The sequence below is a fragment of the Bombus huntii genome, chromosome 10, assembly GCF_024542735.1.
Source record: "Bombus huntii isolate Logan2020A chromosome 10, iyBomHunt1.1, whole genome shotgun sequence".
Taxonomy (NCBI): domain Eukaryota; kingdom Metazoa; phylum Arthropoda; class Insecta; order Hymenoptera; family Apidae; genus Bombus; species Bombus huntii.
This window is the reverse complement of record NC_066247.1, coordinates 14,002,994-14,024,527: the sequence shown is the minus strand read 5'-3', so window position 1 is coordinate 14,024,527 and position 21,534 is coordinate 14,002,994. Positions and strand designations below refer to the sequence as shown.

The window sequence follows — 21,534 nt, the reverse complement described above, 5'->3', positions numbered from 1 at the left end:
TTTATATGTTTATATAGAGACATGCATGTTTCATAATGTAATTCTTATTTTATAATGTTTTACCGGCATGTAGGCTAGTTTTAAGTATGTATCTTAGATTGTAGAATGCACATAGATTAGTAGTAGTTTAGAATATAGATTTTTATATGTTTGTATAGAGACATGCATGTTTCGTAGCGTAGTTCTTATTTTATAACTCTTTACCGGAACGTAGGCTAGTTTTAAGTATGTATTTTAGATTGTCGATTTGAATCAATAATGTAGAAAGAGCATACATTAATAGTAGTTTAGTTTAGAATATAATTTATATATTTATATATAGACATGCATGTTTTGTAATGTAGTTCTTATTTTATAATTCTTTACCGGAACGTAGGCTAGTTTCAAGTATGTATCTGTTTAATAGAATGCGCACACATATATATATGTTTCTGACAATGTAACTTTTATTTCTTTAATAATAATACAATATTGTATCTTTTATGTATTCGTTAGACTATTAAGTTTTAACTTCGTATATACTTATATTTCATAAATTGATAATATTGTATTTGTTGCATAGTATTATAAGCACTAACTCTAATATTTACTAGTTTATTACATGTCTAGCATATATGTTTATATTTATATGTAATCCTCCAAGTTGATTGATTAAAATATATTTATATATACATGTATTCCTGGCGTTTCAATTATTTCCCTTTTTGTAGTTATTCTTATTTCCTGGTTTATTTGTTTGGTTCGTAACTCGTTCAATCCATTAGCTGGTTTCATTTATTTTATTTTATACTGATTGGATTTATTAGTCGCCCTCGCTTTGTTAATCCTTCCTTTAGTTTCGTAGCGCCGTGTGTTCGTTTGTGCATTCAAATCTTTATTCGCGCGTTTTGTATAGAATAGTGTTCTTGTTCTTGTTACGGCACGTGCGGAGCGCGGGACGTGACACCCCCGCCCTTGGAGTTCAAATTTCCAAAGGAAATTTGACTGATGGTGTCTCTGAGTTCGCTCAAGGCGGACGTAGATGGCGTTGGTTATTGAGTGACTACCGGTGTTATCGATATCCCTTGAGGTTGTGCTGTTTGATCATCGATATTTCGTCTTCTTTTGAGGTATAGTAGCAGGTGGGTGACTGAGCCGCATATTGCTCCTAATAGGGCGATTCCACATCCGTAAGTTTCACGTAACTGGTATCCGTGTATGGCTATATTTATTATCATCTTGATTAGTTTAAATATTACAAGTATTCCATATATTGCTGCACTGACAGTTCCAAATTCCATAAAACCAGTCCATAAGCTTGATACGGTATTTTTCGCTATTGTCGTTAATGTGTTTTCGTCCATCATTCCCAAGATGTTTACTGTTCCAGGGACGATTGTTTTTCCTGTTGCTCCTCTGGCCAATGTGTTCAAGACTGCAGATTTTTCTGCCGGGAACATGACGTGGTCCCGTAGTGCGTCGAGGTCTTTTTGGGTATATATTCCGCTCGTTGCCAACGACGATGGTGCTGAATATTGCCACGTTTGGCGCACGTCCGGGCGGAGTTCCTGTGGTGCAATTGTTTCCATGGTTTTTGGTATGAATTTGTGCCAGAGTCCGTCGATATTGTATAGCGTAGGTAGTACCGTGCTACATTCTCTGTGGTTTCCGTGTTGCGTTAGGATGTATGTTTTTGGCGTTAAAAATGCGGCGCGATTCCCTTGCCGAACGGGTAGCTCCGAGTAGCATTCTGTTGTATATCGTACTTTTACTTGTACCGGAATGCATTTGACTATATGGACTGCTTCTCCTGCGATCAGAGCCATGTGTCCTGGGGTTTTGGTTATGGTGTATGCAAATTCATCGGGCAGTAAGATTGCTAAGCTTAAAGCATTCTCTATTAGTTTCTTTTGCGTGGTACATCTTTGTGTCAGTATATCATGGTATAATGTTGTCATTTGTCGTTTAATATGTTTCTCTACGTAAATGAATTTTGAGTTGACGTATGCGAATATGTCCAAGTTTTCGACTGCTGTCTTGCTTTTGGAGATAAACGTATTTCCTCTTGTCGTTTCTAACAGGAACAATTTGGGGTGTTCAGTGGATAGTAGGGTATATCCATACAGTGACTGTTCTCCAGTTTTAGTCAATGCAAATGTTACTTCCTGCGTTGTTAGTGCGTAAACTGGTTGTGCTGATTCCCTGTTGGTTTTTATTTCCTGGATCTTTGTAGCAATTCCTTCATATAGCACATCGTACTGATCAAATTTGCATGGTGAGGGTGGTTGTGGTTGCCAATAAGTGTATCCGTCTTCAGCGTCTAGACAGTTTCCTTCGCTAAAGGTACATACCGTTCCTGATTTCAGTAGAATTTTGTTCGCCTCGATCCGTACTGGCACGACTGCTGATTTTATACTTATCCTCACTGTTGCTTGTACGACGACCTTTTCCCCGCTCCCGTATGGGTCTACATACTGTGTTCCCTGGCAGCTGCCGTCGTCTGTTAACTTGCCGGCTAGGACAAGCGACCTTGTTTCTGTTGCATTATCCTTTAGACCAACTATAAGGTTTTGTGGTCCGAGTGAAAACGTGCCGTCTTGGTGCATCCTTGCAGATTGTTGGGCGGTTGTTTCATGGAGGTATTCGGCGAATCCGTTATGCACTGCCGACGTGTGGGAGTGCATGCCACAGTAATATATAATTCGAGTTATTTACATTGCCTTACGCTGGTAAATTCGAATTCTGAGAGTAGTTGAATATAAATATCTTGGGTTTCAGTCATCGCAGGCTGTATGCTGCAGTCCCCGATGGAGTTTAGAGAGATAGTGGTAACGTTGAGGTGGTTGCCATTGCAGTCATATCCTACCAGGCCGTATGCTATTTTGATGAGGGTAAGTACGATGACCAGGCGATTCATCTTCTTATTAACAATTTATTAAATTGTTTCTTACTCTCGAGTTTATTGGAAATAAGAATAACCTTTTATTAATATATATATATAGAAAAGAAAAAATTTTATATTTATATGTATATTTCTTTTTTTGTTTTTTTTTCTCTCTTTTTTCTTTTTTTTTTCTCCCTTTTTTTTTATTGTTAAGACCTTGTTTTATTTTAGGTTTTACGTACATGTTATCGGTGAAAATAAATATCATGAATGCTACCTGGGTTATAATTATATACATATATGCATACGTATTGGTAAGTAGTATAGATGAGATTTGTTTTATTGTTATAAATATATAAGTATATATATCATTAATAGGAATAGATATTACAAATATAGCTTGTCTTTGAATATATATATATATATATATATATATATCTATGTATGTATGTATGTATGTGTGTGTGTGTGTGTGTGTGTGTGTGTGTGTGTGTGTGTGTGTGTGTGTGTGTGTGTGTGTGTGTGTGTGTGTGTGTGTGTGTGTGTGTGTGTGTGTGTGTAATGGTAAATATGACGACTTATTTTACGAGTCACTTGCATTATCAATGGAAGTGAGTATCATAGATATCGCCTACTTTACAACATGCGTGTATATATATATATTGGTAAATATAAGTGAAAATTATATGCATAGTTATAAATGTTGTTTGTTTACAGGTGGATAGCATCAGTATTTGGTTTTGTGCGTAGCATACAAGTGCTTTATAGTTCTACGGCGCAGATTGCTATTCCTTGAGCTAAAAGGTTTCTTTCAAGGTGAGTTAGATTAGTGTAAACGATCATGCATTGGAGGCATGATATAGCGGGTTGTAGGTCCGCTAGGTTTATATCACACATACGACAGTATGATATTCGTGTTCTTGCAGATACTCCGCATATGAAATGAGTGGGTGGGTCGTCACATAGGTCCTGTTCGTCTGGATCTAAGTTATCGAAACAGTCTTGACAAAGATGACCGTTATCTAAATGGTAGACGGAACGTATCAACCGAACACAGAGGCAAGACTGAACATCCTCCGTCGCTTCCAGATTGAATGCGGGTACGGGCCCGTCTGGGTCCTCTATGTTAGGGTTGATGAACTCGCCACCTGTTCTGTACATACATACGAAAACAGTTAATATATATATTTTATAATTTTTATAAGTTTCGTTCGGACCCTTTGTACGAATACTGTACCCCTGTATGTAGTATAATATATATAATGTGTTATGATTATGTTAGTTGTTGTTTATTATATATATTTTCCTTATCTCTCTCTCTTTTTTCTTTTTTTTTATTATATTTTTTTTTTTCAGTACCTAACATTGCTATTATGATGTATTACATTGTATTGGCTATTATGTATATGTGCGCGCGACGAATTTTTCAACATGGCCGCTCGCGTGTCTCTTTGGTATGGCGTTGGTTTAATGTCAACAGTAGCGTGTTGTTGAAATAGCTAATTAATTGTTAATCATTATAATTTTATCTAGTAGTGTTTCTGTAATATTGTTTTGTGTTTCATGATATTGTGTGTGTCAATACCGTGTGCTACTTTAATGTGATAGCATGGATTGTGTTGTTACCGAATTTCAATAGTCATTGTTTTGATTATACGTGACTTGCATTTATATAAGTCTTGTTTAATTTAGTTAATGTTTTTGTGTATTGTGTTACTAGTTATTTTGTGTAGCATAACTTTATTCTTTTGCACCGAGTTCAGTCATGTTGTTAATATTTAGTTAGTCTATCTTGATTAACTTCTAACCTATTCCTGTGTTTATTGACCTTTCTTATTTTCCCTATTAATTTATTATTGCTTGTACTTGCTACTTGTTATTATTTTGTGTATGATATGAATTAGTTTTCTTATTAGTGATTAAAATCTATTTGTTAGATTAACATTGTCTGTAATTCTTCAGATTCTATTCTTTCGATGCTGCGTCACTTACCTGGATAATTCCCACATCATCCGATTCTTCGATATGCCTTGGATACTTACTACGGTTGCCTTCAATCGTCTTATATCTGTGATTATAAAGGTACTGTTTAATTTATTTAATTTAATATGTGTATAATGCATTGTGTGTGCGACCGCTATTGTGCATTACAAAATCCGCTTCTACATGTTAGATATAATAATATAACAATACTACGTAGATTAATACATAATAAAATAACCTTTTACTTTCAATTAATCTATCTTAATTATTTTCTAACCACTTTCTACACTTATCGGCTATTTTATTTCTTCTTGTTGATCTGCGACATTCATGCATGTACACTTCCTTGTATGGTGATTAATTGTTCACGAGGTAAGTTGCACTTCCACTGTTTTAGTTATTCTTTGAACTAACACGTTTTACATTCAAACAGTAATTGGAGCACTCGTAATAAACTTCTTTTCTTTTCAGGTTTCCGCTACCTGTGTTGTTCGATGAACAGTGCCATGCTTCCACAGTATTGTTATAACATTTAGTACTGTTGTATTTTGCATTAAGGCAATTGAAGTTAATTTGTTCATTTATTTTCAGCTGGTACATGGTGTTCCGCAAACAGAGATCCATAACCTATTTTGCACGTAAACCTTCTTGTATGATGATTATTTGTTCACAAGGTAACTTTCACTTTCACTCTTTTAATTATTTATTGAATCAACACGTTTTATATTCAAACAATAATTGGAGTACACATAATAATTTTTCCTTTTTTCTTTTAGGTTTTCGCTATCTGTATTATTCGACGAACAGTGTCACACCTCCTTTTGATTTATCCACAATATAGTTATAACATTTAGTAACCTTGTATTTTACACCGAGACAATTGAAACTAATTTATTCACTTATTTTAGGTAGCTGTCGTACATTATGTACCACGAACAACGATCCATAACCTATACTTGCACGTACACCTTCTTGTATGTTGATCACTTGTTCACAAGGTAACTTTCACTTTCACTAGTTATTCATTGAGTTAACACGTTTTATAATTAAGCAATAATTGAAACTCATATAATAATTTTCCTTTTTCCTTTTAGGTGTTCGATATCTGTATTATTCGACGAACAGCACTACAACATACACTACTGCACTACGTTGCCCACTGAAATCGCTTTATTCATTGCTTATTTCGATTATGCGCTAGTTTTAACTTGTTTAAGTGCACCGTTCGCGGAATCCCTTTTACTTCGATCTTGACGTTTTGGTTCTGCAAGATTTCTAGCACTTTGTATGGTCCAGTATATTGATCGGAGAATTTTCCTTTACTGGGTTCTTTTAGTAAATATATCGAATCTCCTATTTTAAAATCTTGGGGGTTGATTCGTCGGTCGTAATATTCTTTTGACCTTAGTTTGGATTTTATCAAATTTTCTCTCGCCATTCGTTGTACGGTGTTAATTTTATCGAACAGATCTTCGAGATATTCTGCGTAAGTTGGTTCCATGTTCTCTTCGATTATTACTTCACCAGTAGGTTCTCTGGCTAGATGTCCAAAAACTAATTCGTGCGGGGAGAATTTCGTTCCTTCGTGTACAGAGGTATTATAGGAAAACATAGCTAATTCTACCCATTCGTCCCAATTTTTGGAATTTTCAATGTATAATTTGAGATATTCTATCAGCACGTGGTGAGATCTTTCGATTGAACCGTTACTTTGTGGATGATATGCCGTCGTAGTATATTGTTTGATGCGGAATCTCTTTGCTACTTTCTTCATTAGTGATGATGTAAAGTTCGTTCCTTGATCAGTGAGAATAGCTCTCGGTGACCCGAAACGACAAATAAATCGCTTTACAAAAGCGTCCGCTATCTCGGCTGAAGAGATTCCTCCTAGTGGAATCCCGATTGAGTATTTTGTTAATAAATCTTGGATAGTTAATATATATTCATTTCCCTTTTGAGTTTTTGGTAATGGACCTACAATATCCATACTAATCTTATCGAACGCTTTACCTGGTGTGTCTGTAAGTACCATTGGTTGTTTTGCTTTTATTCTTGTGAGTTTCTTCAATTGACATTCCTTACATGTTCTTACGTAATCTTGAATTTCCTTTTTCATATTTTCCCAATAGTAGTGTTGTCGTATTCTTTGATAAGTTTTTGTAATTCCTTTGTGTCCTGCTACGCTTGATTCATGTTTTTCCCGTATTATGTTGTTCCGCGCTTCCACAGGTGGGGTAATTACTTCCCTGGTGCAAATGGTGATGGTTAAGGTTTTTTCCATAAACATTTCCTTTAATTTTCTGATTGTATATCGCCAGGGTATTTCCTCCAAGTTTCCTTTGCTAATGCTAAACGAATTTAACTGTTTTTCATTTACTACGTCTAATAGAGACCTTAGCGAGTTTAATAAATTTTCTGGTGTTATTGGAATATTTCTATTTTCCTTTATCGGTAGGAATACAATGTATTTTCCAGAATCGTAATTCAATCTTGCTTTTTCTAACATTAAATCTTCATAGTGAGGCAATTTTCCCGTTTCCTTCATTTCTAAGGCTCCTTTATCTATCGGATTGCCATGTATATCTATAAATACTACTTTATGGTCATTTACTCTCGCAATTGAGTCTCTGGTTTCTGAAATTTTTAGTTCCGCAATTATCGTAGGTCTTGTGTCCTTTTCTTGTTGTTGAATTAGTTCTGGAATTACAGTGGAGGTCTCTTTTTCGCTTGTTGTATCCGTGTCTTCTTTTTCTCGATTGGTTATTTCCCTATCTGTACTTACATCGATTTCTGCTAATGCTTGGTCTAAATATTTTATAGGGGTTTCTTCTATTGTAAAATGTTTTCGGGTAAAACCCTTTCCTTGATTTTTAGAATCACTGGATTGAGGCAAGACGTGTGGTTTAGCTTCGAATATGGGAGAATCTTCGGTTGACGTATCCAGTTTAAATCTTTTTGAGACATGCGTATCCTTTTCTCGTTGTGGAGTTAGTTCTGGAATTACGGCGGAGGGTTCTTCTTCGCCTGTTGTGTCCATGCGCCTTTTTCCTTGATCAGTTATTTTTCTATTTGTGTTTACATCGAGTTCGGTTAGTGCTTCGTCAAAATATTTTACGGATGTTTCTTCCAGTGTAAGATGCTTTCGAGTAGAAATTTTTCCTTGTTTTGTAAGATCAGTGGATTGAGGTAAGACGCGTGGTTTGGCTTCGAATATGGGAGAGTCTTCCGTTGACGTATCTATTTCGAATCTTTTTGAGACAGGATAGCGAATCGGTGAGACTTCCTCTCTCTTTCTGATTGGTAAACAAACTTCCGGAGGGTTCCTAGATAATGCGTCTGCGTTTGCGTTCGCCCTGCCTTCTTTGTATACAATATCAAATTCAAAGTCCGATAATTTTAATTTCCATTTCCAAATTCTTGAAGTAGGATCTTTGATAGAATGCATCCACACTAAAGGTTTATGATCGGTTACGATGGTAAAGATACGGTCGGAAGTGCATTGCGCTGTAAACAATTGCCAGACACTCTTTTTCTATGGTAGAGTAATTTTGTTCGGCGGAATTTAATAGTCTTGAGGCATACGCAATCGGTAAATCTTTTTCAATTGGCCCTTGACTCAGTACACCGCTTATTGCATATCCTGATGCGTCTGTGGTAAGGTTAAAGGGTTTAGAAAAGTCTGGATATTGTAGAATGGGTTTCGTCATTAACGCTGTCTTTAAATTATTGAATGCATTTTCTTGATTTTCTGTCCATTTAAAGGGAGTATCTTTCTTTAGTAGTTGTGTCAATGGTTTCGCGACCTTGGAGAAATCGGGTATAAATCTTCTGTAATATCTTGCTAGTCCCAGAAATTGTTTGATATTTTTCGCCTTCTTTGGTCGTGGAAATTTTGATACGGCTTCGACTTTCTTTGGGTCGGGTTTCACGCCATCCTCACTAATTATATGTCCTAAATAATTCACCTCGTGTCGTAAAAATTCGCACTTATCAGGTTGTAATCGTAATTTAGCTGTCCTCAGTCTTTCCATTAATTTATTAAATTTAATTTCGTGTTCTTGGAGAGACCTGGAATAAATCACTATGTCATCCAGATAGACGAATAGTTCTATTCCTTGCAGACCAGATAATACTGAGTTCATCAAACGTTGAAATGTTGCTGGGGCATTTTTTAATCCAAAGGGCATTCTTTTGAATTGAAAATGTCCGTATGGTGTCGAAAATGCAGTTTTGTGGGCATCTTCCTGTGACATACGGATCTGGTGAAAGCCTGATGCTAAGTCAAACGTGGAAAAATATTTTGCACTTCCTAATTGATCCAATATTTCTGTAATGTTGGGTAGTGGGCAGGCATCGCCTTTCGTTTTATCGTTCAATTTTCTATAATCGATAACTAATCTCCAGCGTTTATTTCCTTGAGAATCGGGTTTTTTGGGTACGATCCATAACGGGGAGTTATATGGAGATATTGATGGTTCCACTACGTCCGTATCTAGTAATTCTTGAATCTGTCGATTTATCTCTTCTCGATGTATTGGTGGATATCGATACTGTTTGGTATTGATTGGTATATTATCCGTAGTAATTATTCTATGTTCTAGAACATCGGTTGCTTCCAATATATCTCCTGGAATATGAAACCTATCTTGATTATTACGAATCAATTTTTTAACATTTTCCTTTTCTTCTTCGTTCAAGTGTTCGAGTCGTAGTAACTCATTTATTTTTTCGTATCTACTTTCCTTCGATTTTAGAACTGTATTACACGCTGTCCTAGGAAGCGGGGAGGGATTTTCAAATTCCTTAATTACCATCGTCGGTATTGTAATCTCTTGAAGTAGTATTTATTACTCTTATATAGCCTTTTCCTTTATGATTCCTCACAACTGCATTTCCAAAATAGATTCCCTTGCTCGGCTCGATTCTTGGAATAAATCCCTCTTTTATCTCTGGATTAGCGATATTAATTGAACACGTTATTGAACTTCGCTTCGGTATAATTATTTTTTCTTTACTATCGAAGGGAATATAAATATTTCCCCATCTGATATGTTTTCCCTCATAATCTAAACGAGCCTTACAACCTGCAAAAAATTCGGATCCTAGGATTCCGTCTTGATCGATTAGCAATGAATCATCGACTACATGAAAAACAACCGGATGGCCCGCAACCTGTATTACCGTCTGCCCTAGGGAGACCAGGCTCGTTGCCGTAATTCCTCGCACTTCGATTGATTCCTACTCGTCGATGATGGCTGAATCGGGTAAAGCAGGTTTCTTGATAATATTGATTTCCGATCCAGAGTCTAATAATAAACTCGTCTTAGTTTTTAGATTTGGGGAAACTATTCGTGCAGTTGGGGTCGTTGGGGAATCGTTAAATTTTACTGAAATAATTCGGAGAGGTCGCCTTCCGAATCTGAATTCAACTCCTGATGATTTTCCTTCGCCGGTTGCTTGTGCTTCACTCTTTCCCTTTTGTCTTGAGATTCTGGATTCTCTGTCTGTGACCTTGTTTGGTTGTGGGATGACTCCCCCACAGTATTTAGTGGTTGTTCGTTCGATCTTATAGTCGGCATTGCGTTCGCTCTGTCTCTCGTTATGGGTGGTGGAGTCGATCTCGCGTGGGTGGCTGCCCTTGTTCTGTTTGTTGCCGTCGGCGCCGGTCGCCCGATTGCCGCCTGTACTCTTGGGCGATTCGGCGTATCGTTCCTTCGTGGCTCGCCCCATGGACTCGCCCCTCGTGGAGACGGAGGTTGCGAGTGGCGTTGCCGAGAGAGTGTGGATTGCGCTGTTTTCTGTACATTTGGCGTGAATAGTTCAGGTTGAACAACAATCGTCTTTTTCTGTCTGATTAACATCTCTATTGTCCACTCTTTGTAAACACATTATATCACGATATTACAATATATATATATGTCGGAGATGAAAGAACACCGGAGCCTTTGGAATTTTGGATAACCCCGCAACATTGTAACCTAGAGTCTACTATAGCTGTAATTGAACAATTGTAGTTATTCAACCCGATTGTAATTATTCGAGAATTGTGATAGTGAGCTTGGGCTCGAGGCGACAGTCAGTCGCCGAACGTAGCCGCGGTCACGGGATGAACGCTTTGCCTAACAAAGGTATGAAGTAATTCTATAGCTCTCCTTAAAAGAAATATTTGTGGCGACACGCGACAGTAAACATTCCAACGGTTTCTGTCCCGTGGCTCGCCACGTGCAGACCCTATTCTTCGAGTAAGATGATTGCCAGATGTCGATGCGTCTCCGCAGTACATGTTCGGCTAGCCCGAGGGCCCGTTATAAATCTTAAGGTTTAGCTAACTAAAGTCCTTCAAACAGACAAACAGTCTTTGTCCCAACAACAATCGTCTTTTTCTGTCTGATTAACATCTCTATTGTCCACTCTTTGTAAACACATTATATCACGATATTACAATATATATATATATATATATATATATATATATATATATATATATATATATATATGCGTATATTCACACGAACAATACTTTAAAGCAGTATTAATAAGTAAATGTTTAATTGCGGTAGAATAAGGAAAACGAGCGGCAGACAATTACTTCGATATTAAACAAAATTTAAAGACCCGTTACTATAACTTTGCTGATGACATTTATGAGCAGCCATGTTAGATTTACACGCGTCACGGCGACAGGAATATTAAGGATTAATGGAAGTCAGGCGCGAGAAATGAATCATGAAAACATATTGTTAACGCTTTTCTTTAATAAAAATGTGCGCAACTACAAATGTAAAAATATATATATAATCAATTAAAAAGGAGGAAACATAGAATTAAAATACATATATTTAACAAACATGAAATAGATATCATATTTAAAATATATATATATATATATTTATACCTCCGCACTTTTCGGCTAACCTGCTATGCGCAGGGATACTAGCACGGGAGAGGATTAAAGCTGGGTACAATAAATATTTTTCCTCGTTGAACGGATTTTTATTTGAATGTAGAATTGTTTAGCTTATTACCCATATATATTTTATTAGCTATATATATATATTTTAGCGTTGCTGGATTGGATAGGAATGTGAGATTTTTCGTTGTTTTATATAAATTTATTTTTACGTTTGACTTCTTCGTCTCTTTTAATTTCGCTGTAGTAGTTTGCCGTTAGAACCGAAACTCAATTCATTTACTACGATGGATTCTGTTACCACGATTTTCTTGCATTTTGAGTTTAATAATCGAGGATGATTCTAACGATCCTCTCTGTGTGGGACTCGTGTGATTTCGCAAGCCTTGCCCAAAGACGGGTAATATTTTACCAACAGTGGGAGGAAGAATGCGAAGATCAGTGGATGTTTCAGTAGCTGAAAACACCGTTCGCACAAGCCGACACAGCGGACAACTCCTTTGTTTAAAGTTTAAACAATGATTCTATCTTCAAAACCGTTCACGAAAATAGAACGAGATCAATGATAGGAAGTTCTAATTCGATTCTCGAGGGCAACGAGATTATCAGAGAAGAAGGAAATTTTCAAAATTAATTTTCTTACCTTGAGGAGTAGGTGCTGTCTGGTGCCATTACCTCAGCTGCTCCGGTGGTCGTCGAAGTTTTGTTGGGTTTATTACTTGAACTCGAATATAGTTTTCTATCAACTTTTACTTTATTTATCTATTTCGATACAGACTGGACAATTTACTAACTGGATTAATACCGCAATTACAATGCGCGTTTGTGTCTAAGCGATGAAATGAGGACTTCAAAGATAAAATTTTCTTTTACTTAATCGCGACTCTCTTTTCTTTACCGGAAAACTAAATACCCCGAAACGCAAAATACTATACAAAATTTCTAAACGCAATGATGAGCGCAATAACGAACGTAGTAACAAAATAATAATGAACCGAAGATCGCAATAATAAAGAACGAACACCAAATTAATGAGCCGTAAAGAATGAATGCTGCTCTATGTTGCTTCGCTTATTTATAATACCATCCCCCACGGGGTGGTGGTCCGCTGGGGGTAGGCTTCCGTGGGAATCGGGATGTTGCAGTTTGGGTTTCTTGGAATCGTACGTGACAAAATGTAAGTTCCGTATTTCGACTTAGTTTTTATCGGTCCTGTGTTTCTGCTGAGCTAGCGTCTAGGAGATTTGAAGCATTCCACGCTGATCTAGTCCTTTCCGCGAAAGACTTCCACGTGCTGTACCGTGGGAATTACCGGTGTTTCTTCGGCGCGTGGAAGGGCTGGTGGCTGCAGCATCATTATCATTTCAATGTTTGCTCGGGCAACACGCACAATTCCGCTGCTCTCCCATAACAAGGACGTCCTCTTTCGAGTCGTTTTGCGTAAGTTTGAATGTTTTCATATTATGGTTGTTTTTGTGATTTTGATCGTTTTTCCTTTTTGTTATTTCCCTAGGCTTCGGCAATCGTCGTTCGAACTATGTTTGCGGAGTCATTTCCATCAGAGGTTCCTATCCAGACTTCCCTGGTACGTATTTAGTCTTGTTTTTAGTCCGCTTGATTCGTTCTGTTTTGTTTTATTTAAAATATACTGTATTGTTTTCAGCGCAAGCGAAAGAGGGATTCCGAAGAACCCATGAGCGACTCGGGAAGACCCATCAAACGCATTGCGGCCCTGTGATAAACCACAAGTATCAGAGTGGTTGGAGGAACTATTCAACATTGGTGCCGAGGCCGTGTCGAAATTGAGCTTTGACGATTTGGTTACTTTTGATGAGAGTTTCTTCGATGCAGAGACCGTCGTATTGGAGTGGGAACCCCCTCTGGTTGAAATCGTTGATACCGATCGTTGTGTGAAAGTTCGTTTTGCAAATGAAATTCCCGGAGAGGTTTTGGAGGCATATCTTCGTTACCATGCTTCTGGGTGAAAGGGAATTTCCCCTGTTGTGCGTTATTGGTGTATGCGTGAGTTCAGCGAACTTTGTCCCGGAGCTCCTTGCTACGATTTTGATTTAGTGTAGCTGCTTCAATTTCGTTGGTACACTGTTTGATGTTCCTTATTATTATTATTTTTAGATGTATTTTGTTTTGTGTTCAATATATATATATATATATATATCGGAGATGAAATGAAAACCGGAGCCTTCCCTATGCAATTTTGAGGAAGCCTTCTAATGCTTTAGCCTAGATTTTATCATAACTGTAATTAAGTAATTGTCATCTGTAATTGTTTGACATTTGTGAAAAGCGAAAGTGGGTTCGAGGTGACAACTGGTCGTCGAACGTAGCCACAGTCACGGGATAAACGTTTTGCCTGATGAAGGTGTGGATCGGCTGTATTGTTCTCCCTAGAAATCACATAGAATTGTACTTTAGAGATGCTGATATTATGGGACACGTTGTATTTGGAATCAATCTCCAGACAGAAATTGCCTAGTATCGGCGTTTGGATGTTTCTCGATGTTTTCAAAGAGTATTGTTTGTTCGACCAATCGCGGGGAGACGTAGTCGCTAGGAGAAACGTCAACGGGGGTCGTAAATCCCCGTTACGATTATAACAATCGACGCCACGAATTGATCGATCCCCTGATTTCCGTTGAGATAATAAGGGGTGATTGAGTTGGTATAACACTGGGATTCACAGTATTATAAAGTATATATTTCCAAACACTTAGTTACAAAAAGATTTGCGTGAAGTATGCGACTCTCGCGATATGTGTAGACTGCCGCGTTAGGCGTTAGTTGGTAGACTGTTTGTCGCTCTTTTTTTAATACGGAAGAAAAGTTCGGTGTGGGTGTGCCCCTGTGCCTAAAGAACGCGGATTCGTTGGTCCCACTTTCGTTAGGAAAAGTGAGGGTAACGAACCGCGGTGTCGATTGGTCATGCTGCACTACTGCACGAAGGGATGAGTAGGGAGTCTTCTACCATCGTGGTGCGTAAATGACTGTGTGTGTGAGAAAAACCTAGCCTGTTTTATTACAGGGCTATTCGGATTTTCCTAATGGGTGCATACTCGCTTTCTCCGTGTTTTAAAGGCGACTAATAAACCCAAGGACACCTCTAAAACCGACTGTGTTTCGAGCATATTTTTAGGCTTTAGCAATTCTTCAAGACAATCGGATTGAAGACATATGGCGAAACAATGCAGGGAAGTGAAAGTTATGGTGGGTCCTTAGGTTTATTGAGGGTCGAAGTGCCGTTACGCAGGTCGGTTGTTGTCCGGTCGCGCGGGCTGGCGTGCAGATGTTTTAGGCGTCGTAACAAGTATACAACAAACTTTTGACAGATATTGCCTAGCAACAACGATTGGAACCTTCTCGATGTCTCCAGCGAGAATATAACAAACAAATGCAGTCGTATAACGAAAAAGATTTTAATCAGTTATGCATTCATGTGATCGCCTTGGAAAGTGATACATCGAGTAATTTACCGAGTGATTCAGCGAACGTATTTTTGTGTTATAAAATTGTTTAAAGTTTTCCCGTTGACCGTGGATTCGTTTGAACCCCGGATCATTGTTAATAGCGTAAATTAAATTCAATATTTGTAAAATTTATCAATCGTTAATTTTTATTATTCGTTAAATTAGTAATTGGTAAGATATATTATTCGTTCCTTTTATTGTTCGATAAAACTTATTATTCTTTAACCTAATTATTAATTTAACTTATCATTTGTTAATCAATCATATCATTTATAAAATTCATTATTCATAATATTTTGTAAAATCTTGTTTATTCGTGTAAATATATTCTCTGTTTTGTAAAACAATGGCTAATTCAAATGAAGAAACATTACTTGATTTAAATCCTAATGATAACCCGACATATATATATATATATATATATATGTCGGGTCACGATTCGAATTTTGGGCGCGCGACGACTCTTCGTGTGGACTAGCCATCGTTTCACAAAGCCGAGATTTTATTTACACGTATATACAGGTCTATCACTAAGCTTAACAAGTAATAAGTACAACTAATAATAAGTCTAACAAACACTAAGCCTAATGAATAATACGATCTACGAATAATTAAATTAAATAATATTATTAGCAATGTTTGAGTTCAAACGAATCCACGGTCACCGGGATAACTCCTTACTAAGCGAAACTAACTTAGACGCAAATGCGATCGTCGAAAATGCTCGATGTATCACTCTCCAAGGCAATCGCAAGAATGCCAGCCTCGTGGAGATTTTTCTCCCTGTACGATTGCATTTTGTTTTCTATACCCGTTTGGAAGCATCGAGAAGGTTCCAAACGCCGTTGCTAGGCACACTCGTTGGAAGCATCGAGAAAGTTCCAAACGCCGTTGCTAGGCAGTTTCTGCCTGGAGTTTTGATTACTAATATAATGTATGTCCCATTGCATCGGCACCTCCGAGGCAACATCACACGTGGCTCGGCCCGCTCTCGAGGCCGCATGCCGCCACAACCACATTTCTCGGAAAACACATACAACCACTCCAGACCTCCGTTAGATAAAACATCCATCCCGTGACCGTGGCTACGTTCAGCGACCGATTGTCACCTCGAACCCAATCTCGCTTATTACAAATCTTAAGCAATTACAACTATAATAAAATCTAGGCTAAGGTACTAGAGGATGTTCCCAAAATTTCCAAGGAAAGGCTTCGGCTTTCCTTTCATCTCCGACACGGCCATCCTGACTATCACACGTCCTCGGGTGTACCTTCGTCAACAAAACAAAAGGAAACAGGATTAGTATCATTGTGATTAGCATTCAAAGTGCCAGTTGCATTCTGCGTGCTTTCAGTCGGGTCGTAATGACATGACGGACCATTCTCGATTTCACACCCAAATGGGTCTCATCCTTCGAATCGCACATACTCTCAAAGTTCGTAACCAGCTTCGTAACACGATCGCTGTCAACACTAGACCGCCTCCAGCCTCGTGACATTGTCACTGCCGATACTAGACCGCCTCCAGCCTTGTGACATCGTCGCTGTCGGTACTAGACCAGCTCCAAATCCGTGACATTGTCGCTGTCGGTACTAGACCAGCTCTAACCTCGTGACATTGTCGCTGTCGGTACTAAACCGGCTCCCAGCTTCGTGACATTGTCGCTGTCGGTACTAAACCGGCTCCCAGCTTCGTGACATCGTCGCTGTCGGTACTAAACCGGCTCCCAGCTTCGTGACATCGTCACTTCCAGTGCCTGACCGCACTGAACTCCATCCCATGGCCGCACCTGGGCTCATATAATTCTACGATCCTCTGGGATCGGGGTACTCACATCGCCATGGTCACTGTTCTCGTCATCACAACAGACATCCAACTCCGCAGGAATGCAACTATCCGGCATTTTCCTTAACCTGTCATGACTGTACTTGTATGACCTTTTCCCATCCAGTGTTTTCAGGGTATATCGGTCTCCTTCCAGGACCTCCGATATTACAAACGGACCCCTGAATTTTGGATCCAATTTTGTCTGGTTCCTTTCTTCATTTTGGCGTAGTACCAAATCACCGGGATTAAACCTATCTACTTTAGCTTTGGTTTTATCGAATCTCTCTTTGTCATACCTAGCACTAGTTTCCATCTCTTTTATTGCCTGTTGTCTTACACTGGAGATATCTATTTCTTTTTCCTCGATGTTATCAGGTAGTAATAAGTCATACGGTCTTGCTGCTCTACCAATCAATAACTCTAAAGGACTCGATTTGGTTACGCGGTTGATGGTGCAATTCAAAGCCAATTGCATCTCCCCGATCGCGTCTTGCCATGAACGCCCGGTCGTTTCTACCGTTGTGAACATATTTTTTAACGTGCTCATAACACGTTCTACTTGGCCATTGGCCCTACTTGCACCGGTCGCGATCAAATGAACTTTGATTTGTTTGCTTGCACAGAATTCTTGAAATTCCCGGCCCGTGAAACATCTACCCTGATCTGCTATTATCCGACAGGGACTACCGAACAAAAACACGGCGGACTTAAGTGCCTTGATAACGCTAAGCGAATCCAATTTGCGTGTGTGATGTAAGTGCACGAATTTCGTAAAGGCATCGATCAAGACGACGACATACTCTTTCGAGTCATTCTTGCCACTCAGCTTGCCCGTTATGTCCATGTGCACCGTATGCCACGGTATGCCGGTCTTAGGTATAGGGTGCAGTTCAGCCTGTATTTTACCTGAACTAGCCTTCGAAACTCTACAAGCATGGCAGTTCTCGACAAATTTGCGAACGTACTTCGCCATTCCCTCAAACCAATAATACTCATAGAGCTTCTCGAGCGTTTTATCCCATCCTAAGTGCATAATTGACTGATGCACATGGTTGATGACGGACCATCTAAAACCTCTTGGAACAATGGGTAAGCAAAGGGTTCTGCCCTTTCGTTGTATTTTACGGTAAAGTGTACCGGATCGCAGTTCGTAGGTATTCGCGACATCTTCCGCGAGCTCTTCGTTCTGTAATTTATTAACGATTTCGGAGATTTGCGGATCGCGACGTTGTTCCGCTAATAGCCAATCTTCGGAGATCTCGGCCAGATTAATCTCTTTCTCTGCGACCTTGTCTATCATACGGCGATTCAAGTCTACGGGGTTTCGCGAAAAGAAATCTACGTGGGCCATTCGTTTACCCTCTCGATACATGATGTCAAAATCGAATGTTTGCAAATAAGCCCACCACCTATAAACCCGGTCGTTTAAGTTTACTTTGTTGCTGGAGGCTTTCAAAGAATTACAGTCGGTAACTACTAAGAATTTCCGTCCATGTAAGTAGTGTCGGAAATGCTTGACGGCGCTTACTACTGCTAGTGTCTCCAGTTCGTACGAATGATACCTAGATTCCGCGGGACTGGTCCTTTTACTATAATATTCGATGACTCTGTTTTCCTTTTCGACTTTGTGCATTAAAATAGCTCCATACCCCTCCGAACTAGCGTCGGTATGTAGCTCTATGGGACGATTGGGATCAAATATCATTAACACCGGCGCGTCGGTCAGAACGGAAATTATCTGTTGTCTTATCTTTTCGTGCCTGTCCGTCCAAGTTACGTGCTTGTTACTAGAAGTGAGTGCGTACAAGGGTTTCATCACTTGTGAAAATTTAGGAATAAATTTTCGGAAGTAAGAGGCCAAACCTATAAACTGCCTAAGCTGTGTGACGGTCGACGGTGCAGGTAAAGAATTCAAAGCTTGTATTTTTCTCGGGTTTGGACGAACTTCTCCGTTACGAATTACATATCCCAAATAAAGTACCGACGTTTTCAGAAAAGAACATTTAGCGAAATTGAAAGAAAATCCGGCGTTTACGAGAGTGTTTAGTACAGTGTGCAACCTTTCTAGAGCTTGATCTATTGAGTCGGCGATTATTAGAACGTCGTCCAAATAAACAACGACATACGAATAAGCGAGGTCGCCTAAGGCCTTGAAAATGGCTCTCTGGAAAACGGCTGGTGCATTTTTCAACCCAAACGGCATCGTCACGTATTCGTATTGACCGTCGGGGGTAACGAACGCAGTATATTCCGTCGAGTTAGGATGAATGGGAATCTGATGAAATCCGCTAGCCATGTCCAGGCTAATGAAGTATTTCGCACTCTGCAATCTCGCGATTTGGTCAGCAATAAGGGGTAAGGGATACCGATCCGCGACCGTATTTTTATTCAGCGCTCGAAAGTCTACACACAATCTGTCTGAGCCGTCCTTCTTCTTCACGAGTATCATAGGGCTCGCGAACGGCGAATTACTAGGTTTTACGATTTGTGCTTTCATTAATTCGTCTATTCTCTCGCGTACTATTCTTCGCTCTTCCTCGCTAAGCCTGTAAGGGCTTCTCTGCACGGTGACGTTGGGATCAATTAGCCGTATTTCCAACTGACCCGTACTGACGCGAGTACGCGGGAAACCCGTAATGAATGATTCTTTAAATTTTTCGAGAACAGAGATTAATCGATCTTTGTCGTTACCGATCACATCAGTGTCAACCTCGTTAATATTGACCGCATCTTCCGCGACTTTACCACAAGCATTAACGACCTTTGTTTTACAAATAACGAGGCTATTTTGCGTGATATTTACGTCGAATCCCTGGCTCAAAATCTCGCGACCAATCATGATGTCGTATTTTAGGTAATCGTCGGCAAGGACATGAAAAACTATCTCCAATGTAAGACCGTTAATACAAACAGTGGACAAAATCTGAAGTGTACTCTTAATACAAGTATTCCCGATCCCCCGCATCACTACCACATCGGTTATTCTTTTACCCGAAAATTTCGAGGCTAGGGACTCTTTGATTAACGAACACTCGGCCCCAGAATCAAAGTAAAATGGATACGACTCACCCAGATGGCTTAATCTACCAGCCGGAGCTTCCACTACACAGGAGTCGATCCGGCGTTCGTCAATGGAATCGTAGTTTCTTTTCCGCGATGATGGGCAATTAGGCGCGATATGTCCCTCCTCGTGGCATTTGAAGCAGGTCACCTTCGACGATGCGGCTGGTCGTTTTTCCTTCGGGTTTCGTATATTCTGCTCCTTCCCCTTTTGTATTTGCAGGCGACACTCCGTTCTCCTATGTCCGAGAGCACCACAGCGGTAGCACTTAATCCGAGGAACTGATAGCCTGCTTCGTTTAGCTTCAGGTTCCGTTAGTGAATTTCTTGGCGAAAATGTCGGCTGATCGTTGTAAGGGAGAATCCTCATTTCATCATGAAATTGGTCCTCCGTCCTGATATTATTCGCGAGCGTTAGTCGCCGAAAGCGTCGATCTTGTGAACTCAGTATATAAAGGGCGAGGGCATTGATCACTTCGGGCATCGTTAGATCTTGCAACTTCATCTGCAGCATGGAGCGGAGGCGACTACCGTACGCTCCCGGGGATTCAGTTTCCGACGGTCGTTCTCTGGATATCCTTATTAACGCCGAAGCGGCTGTCTCTCTGCCACCAAAACGCGAAAGAAATTGTTCCTTAAACGTTGGCCAGGTAAGCTTTCCACCGCGCACCATTTGTGAAAGCCAATGCGCAGCAGGACCCCTTAGGGCGCGATTTAGAGCGGAAAGTAACGCACTATCTTGCATCGGGTGGTCTTTCAAAATCAAATCAGCATGAGAGCACCACGCGGATGGATCGGCGCCCGCACCTTCGGGGTCAAAACGTGGTAACGTTGTATCCTTAGATTCCGTACTCGGTCTTTGCTCCTCCGGTTTGTGCGCTAGCGTCTGAATTAACTCGCGCATAAGGACCATTTGCTCTTGTAGCACTTTAAACGGTTCTGATCCCACTTCTGATGTCGGGTCACGATTCGAATTTTGGGCGCGCGACGACTCTTCATGTGGACTAGCCATCGTTTCACAAAGCCGAGATTTTATTTACACGTATATACAGGTCTATCACTAAGCTTAACAAATAATAAGTACAACTAATAATAAGTCTAACAAACACTAAGCCTAATGAACAATACGATCTACGAATAATTAAATTAAATAATACTATTAGCAATGTTTGAGTTCAAACGAATCCACGGTCACCGGGATAACTCCTTACTAAGCGAAACTAACTTAGACGCAAATGCGATCGTCGAAAATGCTCGATGTATCACTCTCCAAGGCAGTCGCAAGAATGCCAGCCTCGTGGAGATTTTTCTCCCTGTACGATTGCATTTTGTTTTCTATACCCGTTTGGAAGCATTGAGAAGGTTCCAAACGCCGTTGCTAGGCACACTCGTTGGAAGCATCGAGAAA

At 39.6% G+C, this 21,534-nt stretch overlaps 2 protein-coding genes and 1 long non-coding RNA gene across 5 annotated transcripts; 2 read left to right on the top strand and 1 right to left on the bottom strand.

The window, feature by feature from the left end:
- The first annotated feature begins 2,646 nt into the window (after positions 1-2,646).
- LOC126870267 (uncharacterized) lies at positions 2,647-4,139 on the top strand. Its single transcript, XR_007691258.1, has 5 exons — positions 2,647-2,669; positions 2,758-2,870; positions 3,095-3,177; positions 3,581-3,679; positions 3,790-4,139. It is a non-coding gene; the product is annotated as an uncharacterized LOC126870267 (long non-coding RNA).
- A 117-nt stretch (positions 4,140-4,256) lies between these two features.
- LOC126870261 (uncharacterized) lies at positions 4,257-14,099 on the top strand. Of its 3 annotated transcripts, XM_050627800.1 has the most exons (4): positions 4,257-4,342; positions 4,826-4,945; positions 13,270-13,341; positions 13,420-14,099. In XM_050627800.1, exons 1-4 carry the CDS (start codon positions 4,295-4,297, stop codon positions 13,492-13,494), a joined length of 315 nt encoding a protein of 104 aa, XP_050483757.1. In that variant the 5' UTR covers positions 4,257-4,294; the 3' UTR covers positions 13,495-14,099. The 3 variants fall into 3 exon arrangements, 2 of the variants coding, with proteins under 2 accessions (XP_050483757.1, XP_050483758.1); XM_050627801.1 differs by lacking the exons at positions 4,257-4,342; positions 4,826-4,945 and adding an exon at positions 4,967-5,520 and having other exon boundaries at positions 13,420-14,095; XR_007691249.1 differs by lacking the exons at positions 4,257-4,342; positions 4,826-4,945 and adding an exon at positions 11,741-13,196 and having other exon boundaries at positions 13,420-14,094.
- Positions 5,868-10,570, bottom strand: LOC126870246 (uncharacterized). The gene is given in 2 exon segments (XM_050627763.1): positions 5,868-8,328; positions 8,330-10,570. Coding segments are annotated over 2 exon segments (3,639 nt in total). The 5' UTR covers positions 9,661-10,570; the 3' UTR covers positions 5,868-6,020.
- Positions 14,100-21,534: the final 7,435 nt, after the last annotated feature.